At 41.4% G+C, this 16,876-nt stretch overlaps 1 protein-coding gene across 3 annotated transcripts in view; it reads right to left on the bottom strand.

The window, feature by feature from the left end:
* LOC146375909 (tetratricopeptide repeat protein 28-like) overlaps positions 1-16,876 on the bottom strand; it is a 182,463-nt gene that overhangs the window by 60,547 nt on the left and 105,040 nt on the right. For all 3 annotated transcript variants that reach the window (XM_084945428.1, XM_084945430.1, XM_084945431.1), the window contains 3 exons: positions 13,368-13,515; positions 3,263-3,535; positions 1,399-1,529 (listed from right to left, as the gene is read on the bottom strand). In XM_084945428.1, coding sequence (XP_084801554.1) covers positions 1,399-1,529; positions 3,263-3,535; positions 13,368-13,515 — 552 coding nt within the window. The remainder of the gene's footprint in view (positions 1-1,398; positions 1,530-3,262; positions 3,536-13,367; positions 13,516-16,876) is intronic.

Raw genomic sequence — 16,876 nt, 5'->3', positions numbered from 1 at the left:
GAGACCAGGTGGTGTGACACACATATGACTCTGATTAAGGGGCCTTTAGATGAACAAGAGGACAAGGGGGGCAAGTAGGGCGGGCTGTGCAGGGGGCAATCGAGACCTTGCGCATATGAGGCAACGATTAATGCTGTTCAATGACCTCCAATAGACCCAAAGATGTTCCTGCAGACATGAGTGGCCAGTTTCCCACTTGTGTTTCACATATAGAAGCACTGTTTCTGCACTGTTTTCTTTTAAGAAGCGACAGTGAAGTGACAGCACAGGCCTTAGCGGCAGATAGTCTGATATACTTCTCTGCAGTCTTTAGATGTCACTACAAACTCTGGCCAGAAGAACTATCTCATGTCTGTAACTCATATAATCAAAACATTTATTTTTAGCAGAACAGTCAAATAGCTGAAAGCAGTCAGCGCCTTACATGTGTTGCCTGTATCCCTCACTAACATCAAATAACAGAGAGGTTTCACTCTGGCGTCTGTAGGCTTATAATCTGACTTGTGCTCCGCACATGTCCTCAGAATGTGAGAGTGAAAGATGTCAAGGGCACCTCTGGCCTCATTTTCAACAGTTAGTTTCATCCTGGTGCATTGTGCCACGTCTGGCTGGACCGTTTAAATGTCTCCCGATATCAGGCAGCATAAACAAGCAGGCCTGCCTGTTGGGAAGGATAAGGAATGAAGGGGAAACAGAGGCCATTCTTCTGCATGTGCGACAGGAATTGTGTTGGAACAAGCACCTGTCAACCCCCACCAATGACCGCAGAGAGAGGGAGAGAGAAGCAGATGACAGAGCAAGGAGAGAAAGAGGGCACCGATTGAAAGAAAAGTGGATCAGTCTGTCCAACTTTTTTTCTCCCTCTCCTTCATGTTCTTCTCTCCTTCCAACTCCTCCTTTCTCTCGCTGCCTCAAACAACTTAATCTCTCTAAATTACATTCCAAAGCAGGCATATGCTCCAAAGTCCCAGACTTACTGCTTCACAAACCAGATACACATCTACATAATATCTGCATAAATACTTTGCATTGATAATAAGGAGAAACAGCTGCCAAGGCTATCCTACTGCCCTTTATTACAACTTCCTCATTCTTCGTCCTCCGCCATCACCTTCACTTGTTCTCTGCATTAACTTGACGCCAGTTTTTTTTTTTTTTTTAAATAGACAAAGCGGAGCAGCATCTCTGTGACCTTCAGCCTCCACCTTCAAGTACCCTCTAAAAGACAGAGCTGAAGAATGCTAGGCACAGCACAATTCCACACCTACAACATGATAAGAGACTCAGGGAGAGAGAAAAAAGGGAAAGAATGGTAGTAACATCAATTTATCGCCCTCTGAGATGACAGCTATTCCGCTCTATCCGTTTCAAGACTGCTGCAATTTGTGCGTTTCTTACCTCTCTGTCCTTTAACTTCATGGCCAGAACCAGCTGGTTGCGATGGTTGGTCAGCGCTTCACGGTAGTTCCCCTTGGAGAAGAATGCCGAGCCCAGATTCCCGTGAGCACGGCATTCCCCTGTTTGGTCACCTGAAGAGGGAAAACCACAAGGGATGAGAATGAAATTTCAAGAGTTAACAAATAAAATTTACAGTAAAGCTCGGAGGATTGCAAACCAGTCGGTGATTATTTCACATCATTCCACTGTCACTGTCAAACAGGGACGTGATGAACCACATCTATGCCACGGACATGCCATCGCACCCTTAAAAGGGAAAGTGCCGTTATAACCCGTTATAAGTTCGCCACAGTAGAGTGCCTTTTCTGACAGCTGGTAGTGTTGATCTCAATGCTCCAGAGGGTGAAAGGGGAAAGCCTTATTATTTCTTCCTGACAGAGAGGCCCCACAGACAGGGCCAAAGTAAAGCACAAGTCTCTGTGCTCTACCTGAGAACCACAACTCCTTATCTGCAGCTGTGCTGCCCAGTCATGTGTCAAACTGTGTGGGGGTAAAAAGAGTGGAGCCAGTCTGTGCTACTCCCTGTTTTCATTTTTTCTATCTTCCCTTCAGAAGTTTTTTCCCTTTCCTTTCCTGTCTTTCTCCCCTTTTCATATATTAATCCCAAACAGGCAAATCCATACTTACTGCAGGCATTATTTATTTTTGAGCAAACAAAATAGAAAATTCCCAGCAGCGACTGGAATTTGACCATTTTAGTGGAATATATTCAGATGGAAAGATACACAAAAGAGACAAAAAAGAAATAAACTTCACTGGAAGGTCACACTAACAACTTTTATACTGGAATTCATCACGATACACAAGAATTAGTCTAAAGTATTTGCTACATTGAACATGTACAGACTGCTTTACCGGGCAAATCAAGCTCTTCAGTTTTTTGTTTTGTTCTGAACCTCCAATTTTTGAACTGTGTTTGTGTGACATGGGTAAGTTAAATGGACTGGTACTTATACGGCACCTTCCTTCTCAGCTGAGTACTTAAAGTGCTTTCTACTGCAAGTCTTATTCACCCAATCACACACACATTCATACGACGCTTTTATCTTTGCCTGAGCACTTTCTAACATTCGCACGCACGCGCGCACACGCACACACGCTCCGATGGATGCATCAAGAGCAACTCAGGTATGAAAGTAAGCAGAGACGCAGTACATGAGTTATGTAAGGCTGGAGTTGAGGACAAGAATGCGTTTTGATTAGGGCTAACATTAGCATGCTGTAATGCTTACAGTGATAATCTATGTGGCTAAACATACTGACAAGGTGATCGCTAACAGCCAAAGCTTAATGCTCAAACACTGTTCAGACTGTCCTCGTGCTTACATCTACTTTAAGCACAAAATATACTGCAGCTAATGGGATCATTTTATTTGGTCACAAACTAAAGAAACAAACAAATTAGATCAAATCTTTCGTAATTTCACAATGGCACAAATAACAAAGTTAGAGGATTACATAAAACCACAGTGTTCGTTCTCTGCAATGTCTGATTTATAACCACCCAACAGCTGCTGACTGACTGACAGACACTGTCATCACCAGCCCAAAATACTGTATGATGACTGATCACAAAGATTTCACTCATTTATTAGCTGTTTACATAATTTAACAAGAAAAAATGACAAAGGGCTTATGAGGATCTGAGCATTTTCTCTCTATTATTTATAGTTCAAGATTGTTTCATTTTAAACAGTAGGACACAATAATGAAATGCCACACTCTGGGAACTTTTGTGTCTAAGCAATCTATATTAACCTATATTATCTGCATCCAGTCCCCCCGCCCTATTCAGGGGTCTTACCTAAGGTTTTGGCCACTTCCAAGTCCTGCTGCATGTAGCTCGTGCTCTTCTCTGTGTTGCCCAGGGACCAGTGAGCGCTGCTGAGGGCAGAGAAGACGGAGCCGCGTAGCTTGAGGCTGCATGTGCCGATCTTCAGTGCGGCTTCTAGCACCACAACAGAGGCCGTGTGGTGGCCTGCTGTCAGCAGCTCCTGGCCGATCACAGAAACCACCACAAATGGACTTTTGTCCAGCTTCATCTTTTGCAGCTGCTGATAGGTGGGCTCGAGAGACTCTGTGCAGGAGAGACACAAGCAAGACAAAGATTAGAAACAGACTACAGATTATTCCAATGGAGAACCTTGTTCTGACACTCTGATGGACACCGATATCTGACACTGACTGCAATAACTGTTACGTGTTTAACGTCTCCGACAAAGGTGACTGTTGTCTGAATTTAGATTCTACTTTTCCTCGAGTAACAGTTGTGTTTTGTCTGCCTCAGTAAGCATAGCCTGCAGCCTGACTGACTGCTTTCACTGACAATTTAACAATAACTCAATATACGAGCCATTTTTCTGTTCTTCCACTCTGACTGGAGTGATCAGAGGCAATTTCCAACAGTGCTGTGTAGAAATAGCAACAGTTTAGACCACTGGGGGCAACTGTCTTTACAAACCACAGAGCAAAACCAAATTTGTGCCTTTTCCTTCAGCTAGTACGGATATTTGAGGGAATTTAAGGGAATGGCGCACGATGAGTAGGTTTTGAGACAGTTTTAAAAGTGATGGGGAAACGACTGCAGCTGAAGCACAGCAACAGCATCGGTGGAGAAATGCAGAGCAAAGGAGATGCAGAAAGGTGACCTCTGAAGAGGCTGAAAATACACACAATGACATAAATCAATGGTGGGCCACGTGGGATTCGGGATTCAAAGGCCCCTCCAGACTTGCAAAGTCCTCCGGCAGATACGAACATCAAACCACATGAAGGGTGAGTAAGGGAGGCTTACCCAGTTATCTATTTTTTCTGCCGTCTATTGATGCATTAGCGTTCTTCTGTGTTTAAGTACGCATTTGAATTCATCAGAGTAAATTCACACGGCCCTGTATTTGCAAATGTCCCGAGGAGAATTGCTACTAATCAGGGCAAAGTGCTTCACAGAAGTCCGTGCCTGTACAAACGGGTACGCGTGACCAGATGTGTAGTCTACAATTCGTCGTAACTCAGTCCGAGAAACATCCACAGATGCTAATTCACCTAGACACACACACACACACACACACACACACACACACACACACACACACGCACAATATGAGATGCATCCTCACACAAGCACTCAAAAGCATAACTGATGATGCTCTTTCAAGAGCGTCGCTTCTGTTCCAGCACTTGGCAGAGTGTCGTGCTTATGGAGACAGTGCGTGCATATAATATCCATTCATAGCTTGTAATTGCTGTCGGAGTGACATCAAGAGCTGACTCATAAATCAAACACGGAGAGAATGCTTTTTTAAAAAGGTGTCATGGCTGCTGCATTCATTCATTAAACAGGTAGTTATGACAACATCTGACTGGATTGTTTCACACACATACACGGGCTTACAAACAAACGCTTAAGAGAATAGAGTCGTGGGCCAATAGAGTGCTATGAAAAAAGGGCTGAGAAAGACCCCTTTCTGATTTCTTATTTTTTGCATATTTGTCACAAGTAATTGTTTCAGATGATCACATTCGTTTTATTATTGTACAGATAACCCTTGTAATTTTTTTTTTTTTTTAAAAATGCAGTTTTTAGATGATTATTTCATTGGTTAGGTAAAAAGCCTATCCGAACCTACTAATAACGGGTTGTGCCACCCCTGGCAGCAAGAACGGCGGTCAAGTGTTTGCAATAACTGGCAGTGATTCTTTAAGTGTGGATTTTGAATAGACAACTCCAAAACCTTCATTTTGTTCATTTTGAGCCATTCAGAGGTGGACTTGCTGGTGTGTTTTGGATCATTGTCCTGTCGCAGAACCAAGGTCTGCTGGAGTTTCAGGGCACAAATCGATGGCCCGACTTTTCCTTCAGGATTTTCTGGTAGAGAGCAGAATTCACTGTTAGAGCAAGTCGTCCAGGTCCTGAAGCAGCAAAGCAGCCCCAGACCATCACACTACCACCACCATGTTTGTTGGTGTGATGCTCTTTTTACGAAATGCTATTTTAGTGGGCTCGCCACTCATGAGAAGGTTCACCGCTGCTCCTCGTCTCACTGTCTCAAAGCCTTAGAAATAGCTTGTGTAACCTTATCCAGACTGTTTCTTTAGATCTGGGCATGATGTGTTTCATTTTCAGATCATTTAGTCTACTTCACTTTGTCAGACAGATTCTATTAAACAGATTTCTTAATCGAACAGGTCTGGCAGGTCTGGTGTGACAAGTCAAATTAAACTCAGCTTTCCAAAAAATGAAAAGAATGAAACCATAATTTAAGAACTGCATTTTTTATTTACCCAGGTGATCTTTACCTGATATTAAAATTTGTTTGATGATCTGAAACGTGTACGTGTGACATATGCATATGCAATAAAATAAGAAGTCAGGAAGAGGGTGAATATGTTTTCCACAATACTGTATATGAAGCAAGAATAACAGCCCTCGTGTTGCAGAAAACACCTAACAGAACATCATAACGTTGTGCCTCTTTCTCGCCTTTTGCCTTTTAATATTGCTTTTGCAGCCAGAGCCATACGTTCCTTTAGTGACTGGATATGTGCAGAGCATGACTGCATACAGTATCACTAACGCACCATAGTCTGCCTTCCATTTCATGTGAATAAAGATATAAGGCACGCACTCTCCCTCCTGCATTAGGCACACGTGTCATCAGCGGGACTGGTGAAGCTATAAAATACTCTTTTTAATTTTTAATCCCTCGATTTCATGGAAATTGCCTCTGCGATACAATATCACTCGATAAGATTATCTTTACCATCCTCTCCCTTTGAAATTAATGTAAATGTTTGCTGCCAGCTGGATTTCATTTGTGATTATGATGAGTTAAATACAAGTCGTGGAAGAAATCTCATTAAAAGACCAAAAGTAAAATATTTTACCTGCACTGTCAATGCCACCCAGCGCTTTGTTCGTTAGGCAAAAACGCCCCCTGTGAAGAGTTGTGTTTCTTTTTTTCCAGCAGTGTATTCGGTTTGGAATCAAATATTTTGGCTGCTTTACTTTCTTTGAAATTAACACAGTAATGTGTTAACTCGCTGTGGTTTATTGGTCAACAATGCAGTTTTTACCCCTAAAAAATAAGCTATACTAACAACTTCTGGTAGGAACAGTTCATTGTCTGACTTGATCATTCACTGAATCTGTTGAGAAAAAGAAAAATGCAGAATAAAACTAACTAATCCTCTCAGCAACAAAAAAAAATTATTATAAATACATAAAAATCCTCCTTCCTTGCTCTCTCCAGGTAGGTCAGCTTGCTAGGCTGCAGTGGTTTCCAACCTTTTCCCTCTTAGTACCCACACAGCCTTGTCAGATAAACTGAAAGAATAACATTCCCTTTTAATACCTTTCATGTTCAGAAGAGTAATTTCAAAACTGTATTTGGACAGCTTTCAGCTTACCATTTCTAATTTATTGCTTCATAGTTTTTTTTTTTTCAACAGACCATCACTACTGGCACACTACTTTACCCATAAGTCACTACTTTTGGATACTATTTTGTTTAACATCTCTTCATTTCTTTATGCTCCGAGATCAATTTCACCCACATACCTTTCATTTCTTTCCTGTTTCTTTAACAGGAATGTCATTATAAAAAAAATATAATAAATGTATACATAAATTATTAAATATACCAAAAAAAGGGCGACTTTTAAAGATTAGAGACCAAAGTAAGACCAAGATATTCAAACTACTTTATAATGTTAAGCTCCTCCCCTTGTAGGAAGACGTTAAAATGCAACACATGACCACGCGTCAGTGCCTATATAAGAATTAAAGATGCTTCTTGGAATTAATGATACTGAATTAATCATACTGCCCACTTCATGTTGTGGTCTTCTTCTGTTAATACTTTAGTAATGTTAGTCATGTCAAACAATGTGATTTTTGTACTTATGAAGGTTGTTTTTTTCCAGAAAATATTAAAAAAATATTAGTTTTTAGGTACAAATCTGCAATTTATTCTGTTCATTTTGTCAGATTTCTTTTCACTTCCATTTCTCAAACAACCTTAAGTTATCTAAGCAAATTTGCTGTAGCCTTTTGTATGGTCTGTATTACTTTGTTCATTATAAAGACTATTTTTGGTCACTCTGTAAGACCAAATTTCAGTGATTTTCTAAGCAGCCTGTCCGTATTTTTCATCAGTTTCCCATATTAACTATGCAGCCAGAGCAGGGTATTCACTTTCCTTTTGAGTCCTCGCACTACTGAACGATGCAATCACATTATTTTTTTAAGCGTTCATATATCACATCCACTATCTGTGTCTTCATCTGTGGAGATTTCACTCCAATCAGTCCCTTTTATTTTGCTGCTGGCTCTTTGGGACTGCTTCATAATTAAATGTGGCTCTGAGCGATTTTTTGGTTTAAATGAATTTTTAAAAAGTTGTTTTGGAAACTTTCATGAGAAAAAGATAGCATTACTGTCTGACACCTCAGTCAAACGACAGCTGTTTTAACATGCTTTTATCTTCCTCATTCAATGGTTAGGTCATTCATTTAACTAATACTTAAACTGCTAGCTGTACTTGAACCAAAATTATTTACAACTTTTTCTATCTATTATTATTTTTAAGATGATGCCCATGGTATAAAATCAAGTGTACTTTGCATTTGCAGGTATTCTAGTTAGTTGCCTTAAGACACACAGTGCCCAGAAACTCTAGTTAAATGAAAATCTTTTAATAGCAGCCTGGGTCAATAGCTGCCACACCATGTCCTTCATGGTTCAACTGGACTGAGCTTCAAGTGAAAAACCTTTTTTAGTTATCACGTGTGTAAAATAACCCAATGATTAACAATTAAAAACTAATGGATCCTTAAGATTCTCTCTGGCCCTCGAAGAAAACAAACAAGACACAGAATGAGAACAGGAAGAACAGCAGGAATATTCTCCACGGGACTGAAACACAATAATAACACACAATTTCCCCTCAGTTTAATAAAGTATTCTGATTCTGATGACATTAGCGAAAACATAAGAGGCTGCGTTGTCATTGCTCATGCCACTCAATGCAGGGCTCGCAAAATCGGGCTAGCGATTTTTCCAGTCGGGCTACCAAAATCCATCTCAGCCCTGCCCGTCGGGCTATCATAGGAAGGAAAGATATGTCAATGCTTTTGCATTCTTTCGCAAATGTAGCTGAGTAATTATGTCATCGGCATCGATGAGCCGCTGTCAATATGTGACACATTGAAATCGCGTTTGAATTTGCGCTTGTTTTTTGCTTTCACTTTCACTTTGCGATCGCGCGAACTGTGTATAGAGAGCGGCAGCACTGATTGGTGAGTCACAGATTAATTGCGCACCAATTCCTCTGGCATGGTCTTATCAATCGTTAGCTTACTATCAAACATGACAAGTGAAATCTCCTGCAGCAAGCTTAAACGTGATAGAGGTTGATTGCGCAGAGAATTGCTGATCGTTATGTAAGTACAGGGAGTGCAGAATTATTAGGCAAATGAGTATTTTGTCCACATCATCCTCTTCATGCATGTTGTCTTACTCCAAGCTGTATAGGCTCGAAAGCCTACTACCAATTAAGCATATTAGGTGATGTGCATCTCTGTAATGAGAAGGGGTGTGGTCTAATGACATCAACACCCTATATCAGGTGTGCATAATTATTAGGCAACTTCCTTTCCTTTGGCAAAATGGGTCAAAAGAAGGACTTGACAGGCTCAGAAAAGTCAAAAATAGTGAGATATCTTGCAGAGGGATGCAGCAGTCTCAAAATTGCAAAGCTTCTGAAGCGTGATCATCGAACAATCAAGCGTTTCATTCAAAATAGTCAACAGGGTCGCAAGAAGCGTGTGGAAAAACCAAGGCGCAAAATAACTGCCCATGAACTGAGAAAAGTCAAGCGTGCAGCTGCCAAGATGCCACTTGCCACTTGCCACCAGTTTGGCCATATTTCAGAGCTGCAACATCACTGGAGTGCCCAAAAGCACAAGGTGTGCAATACTCAGAGACATGGCCAAGGTAAGAAAGGCTGAAAGACGACCACCACTGAACAAGACACACAAGCTGAAACGTCAAGACTGGGCCAAGAAATATCTCAAGACTGATTTTTCTAAGGTTTTATGGACTGATGAAATGAGAGTGAGTCTTGATGGGCCAGATGGATGGGCCCGTGGCTGGATTGGTAAAGGGCAGAGAGCTCCAGTCCGACTCAGACGCCAGCAAGGTGGAGGTGGAGTACTGGTTTGGGCTGGTATCATCAAAGATGAGCTTGTGGGGCCTTTTCGGGTTGAGGATGGAGTCAAGCTCAACTCCCAGTCCTACTGCCAGTTTCTGGAAGACACCTTCTTCAAGCAGTGGTACAGGAAGAAGTCTGCATCCTTCAAGAAAAACATGATTTTCATGCAGGACAATGCTCCATCACACGCGTCCAAGTACTCCACAGCGTGGCTGGCAAGAAAGGGTATAAAAGAAGAAAAACTAATGACATGGCCACCTTGTTCACCTGATCTGAACCCCATTGAGAACCTGTGGTCCATCATCAAATGTGAGATTTACAAGGAGGGAAAACAGTACACCTCTCTGAACAGTGTCTGGGAGGCTGTGGTTGCTGCTGCACGCAATGTTGATGGTGAACAGATCAAAACACTGACAGAATCCATGGATGGCAGGCTTTTGAGTGTCCTTGCAAAGAAAGGTGGCTATATTGGTCGCTGATTTGTTTTTGTTTTGTCTTTGAATGTCAGAAATGTATATTTGTGAATGTGGAGATGTTATATTGGTTTCACTGGTAAAAATAAATAATTGAAATGGGTATATATTTGTTTTTTGTTAAGTTGCCTAATAATTATGCACAGTAATAGTCACCTGCACACACAGATATCCCCCTAAAATAGCTAAAACTAAAAACAAACTAAAAACTACTTCCAAAAACATTCAGCTTTGATATTAATGAGTTTTTTGGGTTCATTGAGAACATGGTTGTTGTTCAATAATAAAATTATTCCTCAAAAATACAACTTGCCTAATAATTCTGCACTCCCTGTATGTGTGTAAAAGCAGATGGATTTACGCAGGTATTTTAGTTCTGCAGAGCCAAACAAGACAGGTCAGGGTGAAGAAGGGGCAGCCAAAGAAAAGCCTACCACAAATCGGAAAAGTTATGACAAATCAGACTATGAGGCAAAAGGAAAGCGCAGCTTTTTTGGTTTCATGGACAAAAGAATTTATGTGGCTGGAATATGACGAGCTAAATAACATAATGTTCTGCCGGGTGTGTTGTGGGTTTCCCTTGATTTCTGAGTCGACAAGCGCCTTTGTTACTGGGACCAGTCATTTTAAGAAAGACCCCGTCAGAACCCATGAGAAATCTAAGAAATGCATTATTGCTCAGTCTGCAGTATCTTTCCCAGAACAAACACCAATTGCAAAAAACATACTAAAAACAAACCAAGCATAACAAGAAGTCCTGAAAAAGCTGTTTAGAACAGCGTACTATGTTGCAAAGAGTGAACTACCATTGGCAAGATTTAGCAGTCTTTGCAAACTTCAAAAAGCAAATGTCCTAGATCTTGGTTCCACTTGCTTCTTACTGAACACTGATTCATGTTCTACACCGTTCTTGCAAGTTCATAGAAATTTCTGTTCAATTAGAACCAAATATTTGAGTTGATGATTGTAATTTGTTGTTGTAATTTGTGTTTTAAATATTTTTAGATTGATGTTTTGTTTCCTTTACAATATTATACATTAAAGTATAATATTGTAAAGGAAACAAAACATCAATCAAAAAATTGTCCTCTTTTTTTTTATTCGGGCTACTTAAATTAATTTTGGGCTACCAAAAACTGAAGAGTGCCTGCCCGAAGGGCTACCAGGGATTTTGAAATTTTGCGAGCCCTGCAGTGATATAGGTGGACAATGTTGATGTTATAGGAAAAAACGACAGGAGATTCTAAACTGCACGTGTGCAGCAAGCCTTTGTTGGGTTGAACTGTACATAAAACAGTATCGTTTATCAAAAGACAAACGCCTTTATTCAGTTCTCTTAGGTCCCTTCTTCTTGTCTCATTCAGGGATTTGTTTATTTTGAATAAATGTTATCGGCTGGATCTCTTCACCCAGTGGCAAACCATAAACCTAACAGTGATCTGAGCAGTCTGAAAATAAGTTTGTTGAGACGACAGCGGTAAGATAAATGACCGAGATAAGTGAGCGCTGCAGTCACAGCTAGATGTAATCAACTGTTTCTTGTCATCAGCTGCATGGTTTATATGCTGATGAGGAAAAAAAATGTATCCAGTTTTCACCAAAGACATTTGTACTATGATAAATTTGAGCCAACCTAAAGACTTTTCATAGTTATAACAACGTTGTTACCACCAAAGGCAAGCCAGCAAGAAACCTATTACAATGATTATATAATTAGGCTTTTACACAACTAACAAGCAATATTTTGATAAGTACTTTGATAAATGCTTCTTTAAAGTGTTTAAAGTGTTTTTGATAAATATAATTTGGCGTTAATTAGTTCCAATTAAAATGGCAGCAGAGGTAACGAACTCTGGATCCTGAATTACTGCACGGCTATTAAACGTGGCAGACAGAAACATGGCACTTTCTGCTTGAAGGAGAGAAAGCAATGCTCGCCTACCTTTCTTTCACTTATCAGGGGACTTTGGCTGAGTAACACTGATTATCCTCCCTGTTTGCTGGCGTAACATTGATTATCGTCCCCTTGTGCCAGGAGTCCCTCTGAGAGGATCATTGCTCTTAATCCTTTGACCTAACTACCTCTCCTCAACACACCTTGGATTAGGTCCTCTGGTGGTTGCCTGGCACTCTGGGAAATAGGGTAAACAATTAAGAGATTAAGTGGCTTGGGCTAAATGTTGGTCTACCCCTACTAAGAGGACCCATTCTGGTCCATAATGCTGAGGTCTGGGCTCACACCCAAAGCCTTTTTTTTGTTTTGGTTCCAATGGCAGGCTTATATGCTCACTGTCGTTAAGATGGGCTTTCCATTCTTTTCTCTCTTTGCAATATTTTTTTGTCGCATTTGCACAAGAATATTCAGAGGAGCACGGTATTCAATCACGGAAATGCTGATTCCTCACTGAACAAAGGCCTTCTGAGCTACTGATCCACTGCACAGTGCAGTAATTTTTGGATTATAAAAACAAGGCCACATTTATTCAGAGGCACGGCATCAGAGGAGTTTGGCAAGGAGGTGATGACAAAGCGAGACTGCAGGATGACTCACAGTCTACGCTGGCAATCTGTGCCATCTAGATCTGAAGCATATTAAATCCTCAGCAGTGGTCAACTAAAGTAAAACTGGTGCCAGGTTTGTTTGAGGCTCATTAGGCTGGCCCATACGGATTACTCATGGACAATCAGGTCGCTGCAGTTGTTTGATACAACAGATAACAGTGCGTAACAAAAAAAGAACACATTTTAGTGACAATCTTGGCCTGAATACGCTACTTATAAATCCACTCAGCTTTAAGAAGAAAAAGGCTTACACAGGGGCAGACACAGACAATGGCATTAGTACTGGATGCTCATTAAGATAACAGGCTATCAATGTGTGTCAGCCTGACTGACAATAAGATATGCTGAAGCTGCAGGCGTCATTCCTTAGAGTCCGAAGGTAGGTGCTTGACACCACCAGTCGCTCACAAAGACAGGAAGATGGGCAGATAGAGAGATGGCCTGCCCACAAAACAGGTACAAAACTGACAGGTAAAGTCACCTCAACGCATTTATTGACTGAGCGAGGATTATCTCCGAGACAGGCTTTTAGGCTGCTGTAGGACAGAAACGTGAAGAAGGTGAAGCAGAAAAAGAGTGACACACACACACACACACACACACACACGAAGACCTGCTGACACGCGCGCACAGAGTGCACGTGTTCACCTGCCACATTTCTCACCTCGTAAGGGCGACTTCATGGCGGCTTCTACCATGCCCACCAGTAGCTGTAGGCTCTTGGGGTCTTGGGCCAGCCCCGAGGCGAAGGCGGCCAGCGCGTCGGCATGGCGTCCAAGGTACTGAAGGGCAACACCCTGTCGGAAGTATGCCTGCAGAGAGAAGGAGGTAAAAGAGCTATCAGTGCTCAAGTCTTCTGCCACAGCATGGGGCTTTATTCAAACACATTACCAGACACACTCATTTCACGCCATTAGCATTTTTTCCACATGAGCAGTTTTCTGAACATGGCACCTCTCTCCTTTGTATTCCCATAATAGAGTGATCACTGGCTTTTTTTGTACTTGTTAATTGGATTATAAGTTTTACATAAATGCACATGTTACACTCTGGCTGGCTGCCTTCTCAGGAGCAACGATTGTTTTTCTATTCAATATTTTTTTTGCTCTCTGTCTCCTTGCTGTGGGAGTAAACTGCACAAGTCGAGCGCTGGGATTTCTCTGGCTGTTAGAAAAAAAAGTGATGGGAACGAGAGAGGGGAATGAGACAGAACTACTTACTCAAGTCTGCCAGTAGTTTAGAAAAAAACACCCATAAATACTTGAGATTACTCATTCTCTTTGACAGTACACACTTGTAAAAGAGTAACCCAACTGCCCAGTCTGTTTTTGCTATACTTTTTTTTTTTTTTTTTTAAACTTCAGATATGTATTTGTGTAATGTTTTTGACACATGGAAGAGCCTTCAAAGAGACAGAAATCAAACAGATTTGTCATCCAGTCATTTATTCATAGAGCTGGGAAAGTCACATTGTTGGAAGCATAATAAATCAGTACCATGAGGCAGATACTGCATGCAACTTGTAACATATTGTATCTTTCTGTTAGAGACTAATTTTTTATTTTTTTTTTGGAACATTGTGCACCCTGAAACCTAAAACAGACGCTGTCTCTGCGATCCAAAGCCCCAACAATAAGTGTGCTTTTTTCTCCCCCCCCCCCCCCGCATGTCTGTTTGGAATCACTAGCTGCAGAGAGATCTTTCATCCAGGCAAGTGACTCAGTATGTTTGTGTCTAAGGCCCGATCAGACAGAAATCCTACTGAGTTGTTAAACCTGACTCTGGTCCAGTCTTACAACACCAGCAAAGAGAGATGAAACTACGTTGCGCTCATTATTCACAATCCAAACAGATAAATCCCCTTCAGGAGAAAGCAAAGTGTCTCCCAGAATAGTCATATATGGGCTCGAGTCGCACATTTACAGCTACAAAGCAATAAGAGATAAAGTCTCTCTTATGCTGGTGTGTTGTTTGTGTGCTGGCTCGTGTGTGAGGGGTAGCAGCAGCGGTCCAGGCTACCGTCTGGCCACCTTCTCGCTCGGTAGGCAGCAACTCCACTCATAGCTTCCAAAAGTGACACAAGGGCTAATTTACCATTAGCATCTAAGAGGCCTTTTCATTAGCCTTCCCAAGCTTCTCTGTTAGCACGACTAGCAAGTGAGAAAAGCAGAGAGGATTAGGGAAAATGAGACATGACATCGAATTTACAGAGACCAGTAATTAATTTCGCTTCCGTCCGAGACCCCCCACTGACTACCAATCTCTCTCCAGACCTGCTGCCCCCCACTTCAACATTTCCACCGCCCCTCACTTGCATCACATCTCCAATGAAAATGACGACGACAGAGATTAAATTCAAAGCATTAACCTTTGTTCTAACACTGTTATTATATGAGTGGAGCACGGTTCAGGGAATCCGCTCAATATTAATTGCATCTAGCAGCAGTGGAGTTTGGGCAGGATGCACTGGCTAGAATTGAGAGACCCCACAAACGTTTTGCCCAAGGGAACAAAAGACATTTAAAAGCACTTCTCCCTTTGATTAGATTTAGCCTACAATATGACTGCTCTCCCTTTCATTCTCTTAAGCGCCGTACCCTGACCGAGACGACAAGGGAAAGAAGATGAAGGGAAAAAGATGTATTTAAAAGGAAGGTTTGAGTCAAACAAAAAAACCTGTCCTCTTCTTTAATCACTTCATTGTAGCTTCTCTCGTCCTACATAAGGTTGAAAGACTAGACCAGCTAGAAAATACATTGAAATACTGGAAAACAGAAGCACAACACTGAATGCATCACTGCAAAAGTGACAGAATCGATGTGCCATACAGCCTTATAAGATTTCTTCTTCCATTAGTCTCCCATGGGCTTCAAAATACACCATATGGTTGCACAAAGACATAAACGTCACATAACCTCAGCCTCTGCATAATCCAACAAGTCAATTCAACCAAGTACCGCTGTTAAAACAGAGGGTTCCACTGAATTTACATTGCAGTGGCTGAATACTAATTAGGGACAATGGTGATCGTGATACTGATGAGAGCTCAAGATAAACCGAAACTGACGTACAAGTAAAAGACTGAATAGCACGCAGCAAAATCAAATAGTGCTGCAGAGATAATGTCGTCAGGTTAGCGATGCTGTTAGCATGGATTGAAGCATTTTGGGTGAAGTAAAAACAAGATGTTTACCCCTACACATTTTTATTTGAATCCACGCTTAACAGGATCTTTTCTAAAAACATAGCAGCATCTGCTCAGAGCTGCTGCTACAGTGATTAGCACAGCCTCTGTAGCTCTTAGCCAGACAAGAGAAATAAACAGAGGTACGGTACAGGGAGCATTACAAAGGAGGAGGCAGCATCGCAGATTTGCTGTGACCTGTCAATGTACAACATTGTATGCACAAATGAGTGTCAGCGTCTCATCTTTCAGCCAAGAAACAGCTTCCTAAACAGGAAAGAAAAAGAGTCACTCCTCTGAAAGCCAAGTTCCCATGCAGCACATGCCCTCCTGAAACGTGACACATCTGTTTGGCATCTTTTTACAACATGACATCGACAAACCAAGACTTCGAATAATGTGTTTTGCCAGAAATTCAATCCGGGGTGAATTATTGAACCTTCTTGCATGTTCGGGTCTTGTACTTAATGCAGCAATGTGCTGATACCACAGAAGAGTGGATAGAGAGGGGAAGGTTTGTCGTTCGTACCCGTGGGTGAATTCTGAGAGGGCTTATGTGCATGTGTGCAAATGCGTGATTACATGTGAGTGTGTGTGTGAGAGCAAAAGAGAGAGCCTACAAAACACATATGAATAAGAGCCAGGGTAAAAGATTTTCTTCTTTCTCGAATATTTTAATATTTCATGAATCCTTGTTTGATGTAGTTTTAAATATTCATGCTTTTATGCTTAGGAGGAAGAGGGAAATGATGCAAAAAATCACCGCAATACACTGTGCTAGACACTGTGGGGAACCAACATTCCCTGTGCATATACACAAATAAGCTCACGCACACCGCTGAATACGCTCTTTCGCTCTAACAAGGCACTTACAATGAAACATGGACAATTTTCTTCAAGTGACAGCTCTGTTGTTCACAATAAGGCTCACAGTCAGAGCAAGTGAACAGAAAGTTGACAAGATTAAGACTGTGAATTCGGTGCAACAC

Source organism: Perissodus microlepis, chromosome 12 (genome assembly GCF_051167445.1).
Source record: "Perissodus microlepis isolate ML-2025 ecotype Zambia chromosome 12, ASM5116744v1, whole genome shotgun sequence".
Taxonomy (NCBI): Eukaryota; Metazoa; Chordata; class Actinopteri; order Cichliformes; family Cichlidae; genus Perissodus; species Perissodus microlepis.
This window is presented reverse-complemented; position numbering and strand designations above follow the sequence as displayed.